Here is a 15,660-nt window from a genome sequence, read left to right on the forward strand (position 1 = left end):
GGAAAAGGAGTCCCTGCCCTGAAGAGCTAACAATCTAAGTGGGGAGAATTTACAGACAGAAAGAGGGTGTTCTGTTAAGTGCGTCTGCAAGGGGTCAAGGTCAGTGCATATAAACACTGTTACTAAACCTTTCCGTTTCTTCCCTTGCAACATTACCCTACATCTTATGTTCCACTTCCACTAAAACACTAATCCATGCCCTTGTTCTCTCCCGTATTGATTACTGTAACATTCTTTTATCTGGACTCCTTTCCTCACACCTTTCTCCTTTACAATCCATTCAAAATGCTGCTGCCCAAATCATCTCTACTAGTAGCGTATCTGCTGCCGACCTCCTGAACGCTCTCTGCTGGCTTTCAATTACTTTCCGTATAAACTACACAATTCTCCTCTCTCCTTTTAAAGCTCTACACTCCTCTGCACCTCCAAATATCTCAACTTAGATCTCTCATTACACCCCGGCCCTACTCGTCTCTTACACTCAACCCAAAATGAAACACTATTGTCTCAAATATTTCTGTATGGAATGCTCCTCCACTCAATATTCATCAAGCACCTTCACAAAATCCAAAACCAAAGCAAATCAAGTTCCCCCTCCCCCCTGAAACAAAACAAACATTGTTGGTACCAAAACAATAGTGGAAATGCCTTAATATTGACCAGGATTGCCATTTCTATATGAAACACAATAACACTATACTTGCATGTATATATATATATATATATATATATATATATATATATATATATATATATATATATATATATATATATATATATATCACTGCTCATACATCAGAATGGAGCACAATAGCTTTCAAGGAAGGGACAGGTGGAACATGTACAGAAAGGGAGAGTAGCATAGCAGCCACAGTTTGCAGTGAGACGGTGCATCAGCTACCACTGTAATCCTACCTGTTGGCTGCAAATTTTTGACAGATGTAACCCCCCGGAATCTGAGTGACGATATAACCCCAAAAGAAGGAGCCGTGTATCATCCCGACTGTCTCAGGATCCCAGGTGAACTGCGCTTGCTGTAAGATTAGAGATATTAGGGGAAATAGTACAATGCACAAAGTAATTTTTTTGTTTCACGCGAGGGAGTCTGGCCTTAGGGTTTTATTTATGAAATAATAGGGGCCATATTTACGAACAGTCTAACATTACATGTACAATATTAATAAATAGACATTTGAAATTAAATTTAAAACACTGCCATTATGATAACACAATAGTAGTTAGTTATTGAAGTCACTAGGATGCGAAACTGGGACAAAACCAGTGCAAAAAGAAAAGAATTGCACCAGATTTACTGGAAGGAAAACTCCCATTGCGGAAATGTTTTTTTTTTTAATATGGTGCTGTATTGTTACTCTGCATTTGTCCTCGTTTTGCAGCCGGTAGACTTGAGTAAATAGACCAGTGGTGGAGTTACCTTTTTGCTGCCCACAGGCTCACGCTTGCAGAGGGGGGCGACCCACTTCCTGCAGCGTGATCACCATGACAATGTGACGCTGCAGGAGGGGGGCTGCTCCGGAGAAGGTAAGATCCCCTCTCAACACACACACAAATTGCCACCCCCCCCCCAAAAAAAGTGCTGCTATAGCCTAGTAAGCCTTGAGGGAAATCCACCTCTAAAATGGACCACAATAATTGTGAATGCAATAAAATATGTACAAGTTTGAAATATTTCAGTGCTTCATTTTAGCTTCTTTGTGTCTTGCTATTTCTGTTACTGAAGAATGAAATTGTGATAAACCACTGGTAGGGTTATTTACTAGAGCTTCCCAACTTCAAAAGTGGGGGATACCCCGTACAAAATAACGACATCATATTTAATAGACGAAAGAAATCCCTTTGCTTTCAATAGAAAAGACCTTTGTATTCGCAGCTGCATTTAATCTGAACCCCTTCAGTGTACATCTGCGTCGCCCCAAAGGTGGATGCCTGATTGGGCTCCCCAAGAGCTGCTCCCCTCTGCACAGGACCAGTGTGCTAAGGGTTAATATTTGCTTGTACTTTGTGGAACGTCAACCCCACCCACTGGAATGTTAATGAGCCAAGAGGACAAAGAACTTTGTATTCGCAGCTGCATTCGATCTGAACCCCTTCAGTGTACTTCTGTGTCGCCCCAAAGGCGGACAGCCTTTGGCACAGCCAAAGGGTGTGAGCCATTTGCTGCCGTTCGCTGATGTTTGGTGATGTTAAAGTCATGTAAGGCTTATATTATACTACCGGTGTGCCCGCACACGACAGACTGCATAGCCTCGTGCACGCATGCAGCTCCCAGCAATCTGTGAACTTGGCTGCAGGAGATTGGGGAGGCGTGGCGGATGCGTCACGAAGCTGGTCGCCCTCATTGGCTGAACCACTCACGTGATGCGGACGTCATGCAGCCGCGCTTGAAAAGACGACATAGGGGCGGCCTCATAGGCATTAAGCAATTTGTGCTTGTCGCGCGCGAGCTAAAACAATCGCGCCGACTATAAGCTTAGCCTAAAGCCTCTCTATTTCAATCTGAAACTCACCAGCCTTTTTATACCCTGCACCCAATTTTCCAATTATATCTGTCCATGAAATATCTGTGAATTGACTTGATAAACCTGTTCTTTTAATGTAACCATGTATTGTTATAACTCTGTGGCCAGGACATACTTGAAAGCGAGAGGTAACTCTCAATGTATTACTTCCTGGTAAAACAGGAACTAAATCATATAAATAGTGTTACTTTTTGGGGGGGAAAATAAAGTTGAAAGCCCCTGTCTTATATAGAGAGACACAAAATAAAAAAGAAGAAGTCAGATGAGCAGGAGAAGATCCTGAATAGCCGTGTGGTTATTATTTAAATAAAAAAACAGGACAAACACTATAATTAGCCACACACATTTTTTTCTGAAAGTGTGTTCAGTGTCTCACATTTTTTACCTTGTGGGGCACTTTGGGTCTCATATATTGTGTAAGTTTAGGACAGTTAGAATTTAGCCATATTCCCTTCCATTAACCTAAAGTACAGTGCCTCACACCACACACAGGATGTCTGTATCAAACGTATGAATACGCTAAGTCCCTTTGGGGTGTAAACTGCTCATGACATTTGCTGACAGCCCAAACTGGTGTAATCTATTGCTTTCATGTTGCCTTAACATTGCAATGAATTACAGGCCCCTCTGGAAGCTAAAGGGTTAACAGACATCAGTTGCGGCAGTGAGGAATATATATGTGTGTGTGTGTGTGTGTGTGTGTGTGTGTGTGTGTGTGTGTGTGTGTGTGTGTGTGTGTGTGTGTGTGTGTGTGTGTGTGTGTGTGTGTGTGTGTCTGGTGTGGTGTGTGTGTATGTACAGTATGTCAAACTTGCTAAAAGTGTCATCCAAGCAATAAACCCCCTGTGTGTTCTCACCTCCATAACAAGCTTGTTCCCTTTGTAGACCGTGTTATTATTGACCATGCTGACAATGGCCACGCCCAGGTTGCATCTGATGCCAAACGAGATGCAGAAGCCCAGGCCGCTCATGATGGCAATGATATAACGGCGGGGCAGCCCAAAGCAGGTACAGTCTACTACGGGTTGGCGTTTCTCCTCTGTCACCACGGGCCGCCCTTCTTCTGTCAGCTCAATGGTTTCTCCATTGGGTTGCCTCTTCTCCAATATCCTGCAGCAACAACAAAAAGAGATAGCAGCTTAATTATAAACAAAGTAAAATCAGAGCGGAAGAATGGCCCCAGATGTGTCAAGGGGGGAAAAAATCACCTTCCTTTCAATGGGATTGTATTCTTTGATTAGAAATGTATTCTTTGATAACTACAGTATGATGCTGCTCGTTGCAGAGGTTACATCCTAGTTTTGCAGCCGGGAGACTTGAGGAGCTAGACACCCAAATACCTGGTGTAAGTTAACAGACACGCATTGCTAACATAAAAAATGTCCCCATTTTCTGCCTCTCTTGAACCATACATTTCTCTACCAGTGCTTCCATACTGTAACCAGCTGCAGCGGTAACACATCTGTTAAGTTATCCTTTTGTTGCCATAGGGACCCACTATGCTTTGGAAGCCAATATGTTGCATAGCCCTCTGGTGCTGAAAGGGTTACCCTTACTCTGCCATGAAATATATTAATATCACCCTGTAAAAATACTAACCATGCAATGTTTTGTCGCCCGCCGCACATTAATCTGTCTTTGTCCATTTTTAAGCATTGCTTGATAATATTTTTCTCCCAATTATTTATATTACTTTTCTTGCAGAGTACACAGCACTGTTTATACACAGAGCTTACCATCTAATTTTTGGTGTATGGGGCACAGGGAAATAAATAGTGCCCAATGTCATGCAGTAGCTGCAAAGGCAAATAAGATCTTGTTTTGCATTAAACAGGAGATGATGGAAGGGAAGTAAGCATAATTATGCCCCTCTATAACGCATTAGTAAAACCACACCTTGAATATGGAGTGCAGTTTTGGGCACCACTCTATAAAAAAGACATTATAGAACTAGAAAAAGTGCAGACAAGAGCCATGAAATTAATAAAGGGGATGGGAAATCTGATTTATGAGGAGAGGCTAGCTAATTTAGATTTGTTTACATTAGAACAGAGGCGTCTAAGAGGGGATTTGATAACTATATACAAATATATTGAGGGACAGTAGAAGGAGCTTTCAAAAGAACTATTCATCCCAAGGGCAGTACAGACGACACAGGGTCATCTCTTAAGGTTGGAGGAAAGGAGCTTTAACCAGCAACAAAGGAAAGGGTTATTTACAGTAAGGGCAGTTAAAATGTGGAATTCATTACCCATGAAGACTGTGATGGCAGATACAATAGATATGTTCAAAAAAAGGTTGGACATCTTTTTAGAAAGGAAAGATATACAGGGATATACCTCATAAGTAAACATGGGAAGGATGTTGATCCAGAGAGAAATCTGATATGTGGAGACAGGAAGGAATTTATTTTTCTCCTTATGAGACATAATTGGATAATGTTTCACTGGGGTTTTTTGTTTGTCTTCCTCTGGATCAAAATACTTTAAACACAAATATAGGATAAGTAACCACCGTCTAAATTTAGCAAACTTGATGGACTTGTGTCTTTTTTCAACCTCATGTAACAATGTAACCATGTGCTCGTCGTGTAACAATGTAACCATGGGCTCGTGTAACCATGTGATCGTGTGACCATGTGATCGTGTGACCATGTGATCGTGTGACCATGTGATCGTGTAACCATGTAACCGACAGTGATCAAAACACAGTTTATGTAGAGATCTGAATTACTGGCACATATATGATTTGCTCTTTTAGTAAAACAATGTTTAGCAGGTCAGGATAAGTGTACAAAGAAGACAGCAGTAGCATAATAGTTATGGACACACGTGGGGGAAGATGTATGAATTTAAGGTGTGAATAGAAGTTTGTTTTGACGTTGCTCCATTTTCTATTTGCGTCAAATGTCCAGAAAAGTTTCTCACATTTGACACAAATTGTTAGCCAGAAAAGCTTGAGCCATCTCAGATTTTTTTTGACACAAATAGAAGTTTAAAAAGTCACGCACGGAGAGAGACAGACGCACGAAGACAGGAGGGTGCTTATAGCGAGGCAGGCGCGCGGAGCAAGGCAGGCGCACAGAGAGGCGGTCTCATGGAGAGGCAGATTGGGGTCTCATTATAATTTGTGTGTTGTAACTTCTCCCTAACTCCGAATCATTAGCTGGCACACACAAAACGTGCTGAAAGACCTTGATATAATAATGGTAAAATACACAAGATAAAAATAACGCAATTTGCATCAATTGTGCTCCAAATTTGCCTTGGTATATCTCCCATATAAACTGAATGCTGCATGAGTCATCTCTGATTGAGCTCAAGTTTGAAGTTAAAGTTAGTTAGACTTTCTCCCTTTTTTCAGAGTTTAACAATTGCTAATTAAAAGCTGTGAATTTCTTCACTTTCCTCTAAAATTACATTAGAGCTGTGACAAAGAACATGGTAATCTGGTGAAAAAAATTATCACTTCTCATGAATAAACTATGTGTAAAAGGAGATTAAAGCTATATATATATATATATCTATGTATATATATTTTATATATATATATATATATATATATATATATATATATATATATATATATAATCAAAAAATAAATAGATGATACCGTTCTGTGGCTAACGAAATGCTTTTATTTGTGCGAGCTTTCAAGATACACTGATCTCTTCTTCCGGCGATGTTACACTGAATGAAGCAAAAGGTATACTTAAAAACAGTGTCTATTGGAATGTTATCTGTGCTGTTCCTTCCCCCGGTATGGATGTGTTTTATGGCTAGAGGTGTCAAAAGGTTACTGAAAGCAAGTGAAGAAAGAGTGTGTATGTGTATCAGTGTGAATAAAAATGTATGGAGAGCCCACAGTATATGCAGTGCTTTACACAAGGTGTGTGTGGAGTGGGAGTGGATATAAATGGTGTGGGTGGGTGTGGAAATGTGAGAGTTTGTAGCACAACTAAAAGTGTGTGTGGATACTAAGTGGTCCCTATTGGTGTATGGGGATGGAAAAACAAGGATTATTAGTATGTGTGAGAGACAGCTGTGTGTGCATACATATAGCACAGTATGTACAGACATGGCCTTTAGCGCTCATGGGACGAGAGTTCACTAGTGTCAGTAATGACTCATAAAATTTCGATCTCTGTTTAGGCCACTGCTAAGTGTCCCGAACAGTTACATAAATTTGTATTCATGCAACCGTCTCTCTTTCGGGGTTTTAAGATTACCTTTGAGTATGGCAATCTTAAAACCCCGAAAGAGAGACGGTTGCATGAATATTACTGACACTAGTGAACTCTCGTCCCATGAGCGCTAAAGGCCATGTCTGTACATACTGTGCTATATGTATGCACACACAGCTGTCTCTCACACATACTAATACTCCTTGTTTTTCCATCCCCATACACCAATAGGGACCACTTATTATCCACACACACTTTTAGTTGTGCTACAAACACTCACATTTCCACACCCACCCACACCATTTATATCCACTCCCACTCCACACACACCTTGTGTAAAGCACTGTATATACTGTGGGCTCTCCATTCATTTTTATTCACACTGATACACATACACACTCTTTCTTCACTTGCTTTCAGTAACCTTTTGACACCTCTAGCCATAAAACACATCCACACCGGGGGAAGGAACAGCACAGATAACATTCCAAGAGACACTGTTTTTAAGTATACCTTTTGCTTCATTCATTGTAACATCGCCGGAAGAAGAGATCAGTGTATCTCGAAAGCTCGCACAAATAAAGGCATTTCGTTAGCCACAGAACGGTATCATCTATTTATTTTTTGATTATTGAAGCTCGGCTAACACGGTACTGATACCTCTACATATATATATATATATATATATATATATATATATATATATATATAGAAGCATATGAATAGCACTGTGGATATTCTGAACACATGATACATAAAGCTTGGCCCCCTGCAGACGCACTTACCAGAATTCCCTCCTACTGTCTCTGTACGTTCTCCCTACCTACCTATTAAACTGTAAGCTCCTCGGGGCAGGGACTCCTCTTCCTTAATGTTACTTTATGTCTAAAGCACTTACTCCCATGCTCTGTTATTTATTTGATTACCACATGTATTACTACTGTGAAGCGCTATGTACATTAATGGCGCTATATAAATAAAGTCATACAATACAATACAATATACCGTATATGTATGTATGTATGTCTTTATTTATATAGTGCCATTAATATACATAGCGCTTCACAGTAGTAATACACGTGACAATAACAAATAATACAAATAACAGAATTTGGGAATAACTGCTTCAGACATAAAAGTAACATTTAGGAAGAGGAGTCCCTGCTCCGAAGAGCTTACAATCTAATTGGTAGGTAGGAGAAAAGTACAGAGACAGTAGGAGGGCATTCTGGTAAGTGCGTCTGCAGGGGGCCAAGCTTTATGTATCAGGCCTATCAGGTCTATAGTATTAGCCACGGAGCTACTCATATGCTTCGTTAAGCAAGTGTATATATCTTTAATATCTCTCTCTCCCCCCCTCTCTCTCTCCCCCCTCTCTTTCTCCCCCCCCCCCCTCTCTCTCTCTCTCCCCCCCCTCTCTCTCTCTCTCTCCCCCCCCCCCTCTCTCTCTCTCTCTCTCTCCCCCTGTCTCTCTCTCTCTCTCCTCTGTTGGGGGTCGTGAGGACTGGAATTGGCTACCCCTTGATATAAAAGGCCTGATGCAGCATCAGTGCTGCAATACTTGCTGGCCTTATTTGTAAATGAAGACTCAAATTCTTGCTAGTTCTTCCTATATAACAAATATATTGGAACCTACTGCTCACCTAGTAAATCAGTAAGGTAAGTAGAAAGACAAGGTGCATGAGGAAATATACAGACTCTATAAACAAAATGGAGGTGAGGATTCAAGAAGGTCCTCCCTCCACAAGAAGCGCTTATATTTATTTATTTATTATTTATTTATAAATTATTTATTTTTAAATTGCACTCATGAAAAAGATGTTTTTAATAGGGGGATAACATTTGATCCAGGATCTAAGTAATCCTATGCAGCCATTCTAATGAATGTTAAAACTAAAATAATAACGTTTTATTGGTTATCTACAAAGAAACACAGGGTATGGGATATATATACAAGGGGGTGTTAAAATATTGGCAGCGGAGCATCTATAAAATGGGAACTACTCATATAAGTGGGGAAGTTTCCTTTGACCCCACATGGGGTTAATACTCCCTGAGTAGAGAAACTCCAGCCACAGTTAATCACAGTACAGGGAGCAAGGGATGGCAGAGAATTCCTAATCAGTAAAGGTATTTGTAATCCTTGCTCCCCGTGCTACAGCTCCACAACCGACACCGTGATGGCGTCACTAAAATCCGACGGACCGTTTCGCGTGAGATCCACGCTTCATCAGGAGAAGTCAATTATCATCCTACAGGTATGCTTAATATAGCCTGTGATAGGGTTCTCAATGACCAATCACTAGAGATTTCTTTGTTAGTAGTCTGATTGCACATAGTTCTTCCTATAACCATACCTAGAACCGCAAGAAATGCACATGGTGTAAAATAGCAGAAAAATACCTTGAAATATATTAATGCTAAAGGAAGCATGTTCAGAAAGGTATGGAATTATTTAAAATTAATACATATTTTCCTTTCACAACCTGACAAGTATTCAACACTCATTCTCGAGGGCAAGTGGCTTTAATAATACATTTGAAAGGGAGAACAATTACAACTAGCAAAAATAGGGATAGATCCTCTGAGCTCTGGTAATTTTGACCTAATAAAGTTATCTTTCCCAAAATAGGGAGCGGGTGTTATTATTCTTATTAATTGGGATCCTCAAAGCTAATGAGATGCAAATATAACATCCGTTCTTCAAAGTAGAAGCGCTATTAACTGTGATTTTCATGTCTCAGAGACACGTCCTCTAATACACTGCGCATGTGTATTGGTCAAACTTTAAGGCGCATTATTATGGCAGCGCTATTAACTGAGATTTTCATTTTTTTACTTAATTATATAGTATATAATGTAATATCTCAAAAATATTAATTAATATATCATTTTTATTATCTCAAAAATATTATTTAATATATCATTTTTATTAATGTACAATAAAAATAAATGAAGGACATCCTTCATTTATTTTAATAGTACATTAATAAAAATGAAATATTAATGAACATTGTTGAGGTATGTATGGATGTACATGTACACCACATACCTTATACAGTCATTATTACATAATATACCATATTAGTTCACACAAACATATCACTTTAATCACCGAAAACCATAATATAGTTTGATGTGTTTCAGACATTTATATGATCCCTAATATACTGTATATCGTTGTATGACATGAAACTTTTTGCAATGAAAAGGTTAAGTCCTATACTCAGTGCATTGCTTTTAGGCGATTCCAAGAAATAACTCAATGATAATCGAGGTCAGGATGTTTTGCAGCTTTCGGCAGTTGCTAAATATCGTAGCGTTATTCCCATGCGCTAACAGTAACGGAGGCCCAAGGGTCTACATAGTTAGGTAACCTGCTCATGACCACATGATTTGCATATGAGTAAAGCCAGACGTCTGTTCAAATTTATCGATTCGTTATTTTTAAGTAAAAGGCCAGGACATTGCGCTAAGCACTTTGGGGGATACACGTTACGCATATGGATATACGCTAAATTGACATTTACGGAACATTAAAAAACAATAAGTGACCTGCTGAGGATGTACCCATAGAAACTAATGTGTGCCTCCAGTAATCCCTCCCCTCAATCCTCCAGTCGCGCCATGTAACCACTTAACACATCAATCTTTTACGGACACAAACAATGCTACTGTAGCTAAAATGGACACATTGACCAAGTCCACAGAGCTCAGTTCCGTCACGTGACATGATGTTCACCTACGCTGCCGCTGAGCGCGTTCATGCTTGATAGCGGTGACGTCACCATCTCTCCAAGCATGAGCACGCGGCTGTCCTGCTGAATTTTGCAAGCGGGATGGGGGGGGGGGGGTCATGGACGGGGGCTTGTTATTGGTTGGATCGGGGCTATGTCTCTGTGTGTGTGGCTGTGTGTTTGTGTGGCTGTGTGGCTGTGTGCTGTGTGCATTGACTGGTGCTGATGGGTCATGAGACCCTTCAGCATGCTTGAAAATTAATTTTCCCTGTCTCCCCAAGCACCTAGCTTTGCTAAGCGTACTTGCATGAGCGCGCGCGCGCAGCGTCAGCATGGCCATGCTGATTTGATTACATTAAAGTGAGCGCGCCAAGTGCGTGTCGCGGCGCATGGCCACAGCCTAAAACATGTCTTGTCCTGTAAAGAGCATACTGTTCATTAATACTGTTAATTATGGCGGACGTTAGTTATAATGACCTGCACATGATGTGTTATCATAACATTGCGTATCCACTGAGGTCTTTTAAGGTTAACACGGGGATATAAAGTTAAATTATTTATGTTATAGCTGAAATGCCACCTCTGAGAAAGAGGCAAAAAGATAAATCTTTCAAACACGGGCTCTCAAAAGGTGATAGAAAAATGATCAAAATATTTATTTATACAATTATTGATGCATAGATACTTAATAACTTTTAAAAACACATATAAGATGCTGAAAAAGATGGTAATTATATGTATATTTTTTGTATTGAGTGATACTATAGATTTATATATCTGGCACATTTATTACCATTACCATTTAATACCAGGGGTGCTCAACTCCAGTCCTCACGATCCCCCAACAGGTCAGGTATTAAGGATATCCCAGCTTCAGCACTGGTGACTCATTCAGTCCCTGCTTCAACACAGGTGGTTCAATTAGTGGATCAGTCTTCAACTGAGCTACTAATTGAGCCACCTGTGCTGAAGCTGGGATGTTCTTAAACCTTGACCAGTTGGGAGTTCTTGAAGACTCGAGTTGAGCACCCCGAATCTACACTACGCTCGATGCCCGGGTACTTTACTCATATGTGGATCCATTTGGTTTCCCATTTCGAGTATACACTCTGCTAATAGATTTATTTACCGTACTATACGAGGTACTTTATATGGGTTTTTAAATGTTCTTAAGTATCTATGCGTCGATAATTGTTTAAATCAATATTTTGATAATTTTGCCATCAGCTTTTGAGTGCCCGTGTTTGGAAGATGAATTTCTTTGCCTCTTTCTCAGAGGTGGCTTTTCTGCTATACAATATTTACTGTACCTTCTTTGAGCCTCTGCCATATTCCTTGGCCAGGTTGATATTATTAATTACATTATAGAAAACAGTGTGACAAACTAATAGCGCTCTACTGCAAAACGGGATAATAAAATATCTAGTGGGTATAGTGATATACAAACTTAAATACCTCAAAAAACATATATTCACAGTAAAAAATGTCTCTGAACCGTATAAATGCCACCTGGATTGCATGCAGACTCTCTCAGATGTCTAGATAGTGAATGAAATTGGATTGTATCAAGTTCTCCTTGGCGCTGTTCCTTCACTGGTAGAAAACTCCCAGAACTATTTGTGCACCAAGGAGAAATTGTTATTAATTACATGATTGAGGGTTGTAGTGCCTGTCTATCCCCCTTTCTTTGATTATTGAAGTTATACCTAAACATGTCATTTACTCCTATCCAGACACTGAAACGGGGCTTGTGTAGGGTCTGGATTGGTGTAACGCCACAGTTAGGCATGATTGAAATAACATAGCATTATTTCCCTCTCCTCTTTCTATCCACTTCAAGAAAAAAACTTTTGGGGGGTCTGGATAGGAGAAACCCCAGTTACAACGTCATATTGTTGTAAGATAATAATACAGTTACAGATGCAGCGGCCGATATTAGAACATTTCACGGAGCCGTTTTCGTGAAGTCTGCTGTATTCCACGCATTATTCACGCGTTATTCTTCTGTGAATGCTGCCGTGAACACCGCCAATCACACCAGTCACCCCTGTGTTTACCATTGTTGATTTCTTTGAATTACCTGGATTCTGATTTCTTTGGGTGCAGTTCTTCACGTATCTGCCAGATGGCAAAAATGAATTCCCTTTGCACTATCCAGTGTATTGTACTGTACTTACTAGTGTGTCAATTTGCAGGTGTTTAAAAAACAAGTCTACAGTACCACAGTGATCCATTGTGAATTGGACTTGGTCGCTGAAGACGCTGAAGACGTTATCAAATGTAGGCGTTTCATAATAAAAAGCTCTAAAACACAATGCTATGTGCTTTTTTCTACCCCCTGCACAATTGCTGAATGGACTCCATGTCAACTCCGTACATGTATACCAAACCTGACTGTACTTATGCATTTTTAATATTTTCTGCAATTAATGCTGGAACAGATATGAAGGCTACTTTATCAGAAATATATGAATATTTCCTTTCAAACTATGATTTTTTCAAATTTTCACCTAAAGTTCGTGGGTGGAAGTATTCGGTAAGGCAAACCTTAACTAATGAGGATTGCTTTTTTTCGCACTGCCCCTCCTCTGGGAGATAGAAGAGGGTATTGGTCTGTGATCCCACTTTTTGACAGTATGTTTTCTCATGGCAACTACAAAATGAGAAAGGTCAGGTTTAATCCATATAAGATTCGTCTGTCCCGATCCAGCAATGTACCAGCACTGGCTTACAATAACGGTCCGACCGTCAGTGAAAACCTGGTGAACCACAATCCTTGCTACGTGGCCCAGTCAGATAACCAGCAAGATTTCCAGCCTGATTACCAACATGATTACCAGCTTCAGCAGCTTCCGCCGCTTCAGCAGGCACCTGTCAACTATAATGCAGACTACAGGAGTGACCCCAGCTTGTACACACAATACACCTCTGACATTGGCTCATCCCCACACGTTTAGCACAGTTTATAATGAAGGTAAATATAATGTACTACAGTATAGTATCACACTATACAGTACAGTATTAGATTTAATTCCCAATGACACTACAGTAGTGTATGCCTGCTATACAGTATCAATGCTTGTACTGTAGTCATGCACACAACAGCGCGACCTGATGCATGCGCAATACCAGAAATAATAACATAATTTTTTTTTTCAGAAACAAAACATCGAGCGTCAAAAGATACTGTAAGGAGGAAGTACGATGGAACTCTAAAATCGCTTTTTTAAAACGTTGCTTTTTTACTTTTATACATTCAGCATTAGCAGCTTCATGCTTTTAAAACTTTGCCACGTTATTATTTTAGACAACACACTATGCACTGTACAGTATCAGGTTCCAAGTAGACATACACGCATGCGCATAAATGTGATGACACGCATATGCGTTTCAACAAGTTCCAATTAGACATACACGCATGCGCAGAATAAACATTTTACATTCGGAAGAAGAAGCGACGTTGGATTTTAGTATTATTCCTTTTCCTTTATTATCCTGTACAAATCCAACATTTAATTCGTTAAAAATACTTTTTGTTGTGTGTGCTCATATTTTTATACTTCTACAGTTGAGGATTTGTGTATGGCTAAGGAGCCTCAGAAAGAACTTCTTTCCCATGTACAGTATACAGAATGAACTCGTAAAGTTAATCTTCAAATTACAATTACACACACTTGAAGTACTGTACTGTACGGCAATAAAAGACAGGTTGAATTGAATTAGATTTTTAAGACAAGCAACTCGCCATCGCCCACTTGAGTTTCTCGACGGTATTGCAGACAACACTAAAATGCCATTTTCTGCACTCAATAAAAACACTAGTAAATTTGCATCTTAACGCGGTAAAGTTTGAGATAATCACACAGCCTGACCTGGGTATGCACAGGAATACAACCCGTGAAATGTTCGAATAACGGCAGTTGCATCTGTATGTAATGTTAATCCTCTGCTAATGAGATGATGAAGTAGATCCTCAACAGGTCGCTAATTTTGTGCAAATAACGTAACGTTCTCGAAATATGTAACGAACCTTATTTTCCTTCTTACTAACAGGTATCCTCCAGTCTAATGATATGCAAAAGTAAGGTCCGTTAGCAAAACGACCAATGTAATGTTAACAGGATTAACAGGATTATTGGATTACCGTAACCTAAACATATACACTGCACATGCACATTGGGAAAGAATGTTATTAGGGAACGTTAGTTGGTGACACATTACGTATTATGTACGAATTTTATGTATGATACATTTTTTTTTCTTCTTAATCTGTGTGTAATTAAATACTATTTCGGTTACTTCTGTCTCCTTTGAAAATAAGTTTCTCATATGTAGATTCATTCTAGTAAAATCATACTTTATTCCATAAATATTATTATTTACAATAATAGGCCACATAAACACATCTAACACTGCATCATTAAACAACATAGTATAGTTAATCCCGTTAAAAATATATATATATTAATTTGTTGATGTGTCTCAGCCATTTATATGTTCCACAATATATCTGTTAGTATAACACGTCATGAAAGGGTTAATTCCTGCACTCAGCCCATTCATATCTGTACCAGTTAAGACTTTCCTTTTTCCATGTTAGGCTATTTGGAGAAATAACGCAATGCCCCTCGGGGTTTAGAAGTGAGTCAGGGCAGCTTTCAGCAGGTGCTAAATATGTTGCGTTATTAGTATAATGTTAACAGTAACGGAGGTTAGGTAAAGTGCTTCATTACCATATTATTTGCATATGAAGAAGCCTATGGTCCGTTATACTGTATCGTTCCCTTATTTTTAAAGAAAATGGCTGGACATCTTGGCGTTAAGCAGCTTTGGGGATATGCGTTACAGATATGGATACGTTAATATTAGATAACGTAACGTTTAAAAAATAGCGACCTTCTGAGGATCGACCCCGTAGTTTGGAGGATGTTTTTGCATATAGTTGGCTTTGAGGATACCACGCTCAGGGAATATCCCGTCTGTCTCTGTTTTATGTATTGTCACGTTATGTGAGTCCTGATTAAATGGAGCTTTGTTGATCTAGCCTGCATTGGTTTATTTACCCAAGTATTCTGGCTGTAAAACTGGGCCAAAAAACTGCATCATATTAATCAAAGAAACTGAGGCCCATTCAAAGCAATAATATATTCCCTTTGATAAATCAGGTGCAATTATGTTGCACTGATTTTTCTGCTGTTTT

At 39.5% G+C, this 15,660-nt stretch overlaps 1 protein-coding gene across 1 annotated transcript in view; it reads right to left on the bottom strand.

Annotated features, from left to right (window-relative positions):
* SLC17A7 (solute carrier family 17 member 7) overlaps nucleotides 1-15,660 on the bottom strand; it is a 72,363-nt gene that overhangs the window by 28,707 nt on the left and 27,996 nt on the right. Inside the window, exons 2-3 of the mRNA XM_075605560.1 lie at nucleotides 3,398-3,650; nucleotides 916-1,034 (exon numbers count right to left, since the gene is read on the bottom strand). Of these exons, the coding sequence (XP_075461675.1) occupies nucleotides 916-1,034; nucleotides 3,398-3,650 (372 nt within the window). The remainder of the gene's footprint in view (nucleotides 1-915; nucleotides 1,035-3,397; nucleotides 3,651-15,660) is intronic.

The sequence above is a fragment of the Ascaphus truei genome, chromosome 6 (assembly GCF_040206685.1).
Source record: "Ascaphus truei isolate aAscTru1 chromosome 6, aAscTru1.hap1, whole genome shotgun sequence".
In the NCBI taxonomy this organism is placed as follows: Eukaryota; Metazoa; Chordata; class Amphibia; order Anura; family Ascaphidae; genus Ascaphus; species Ascaphus truei.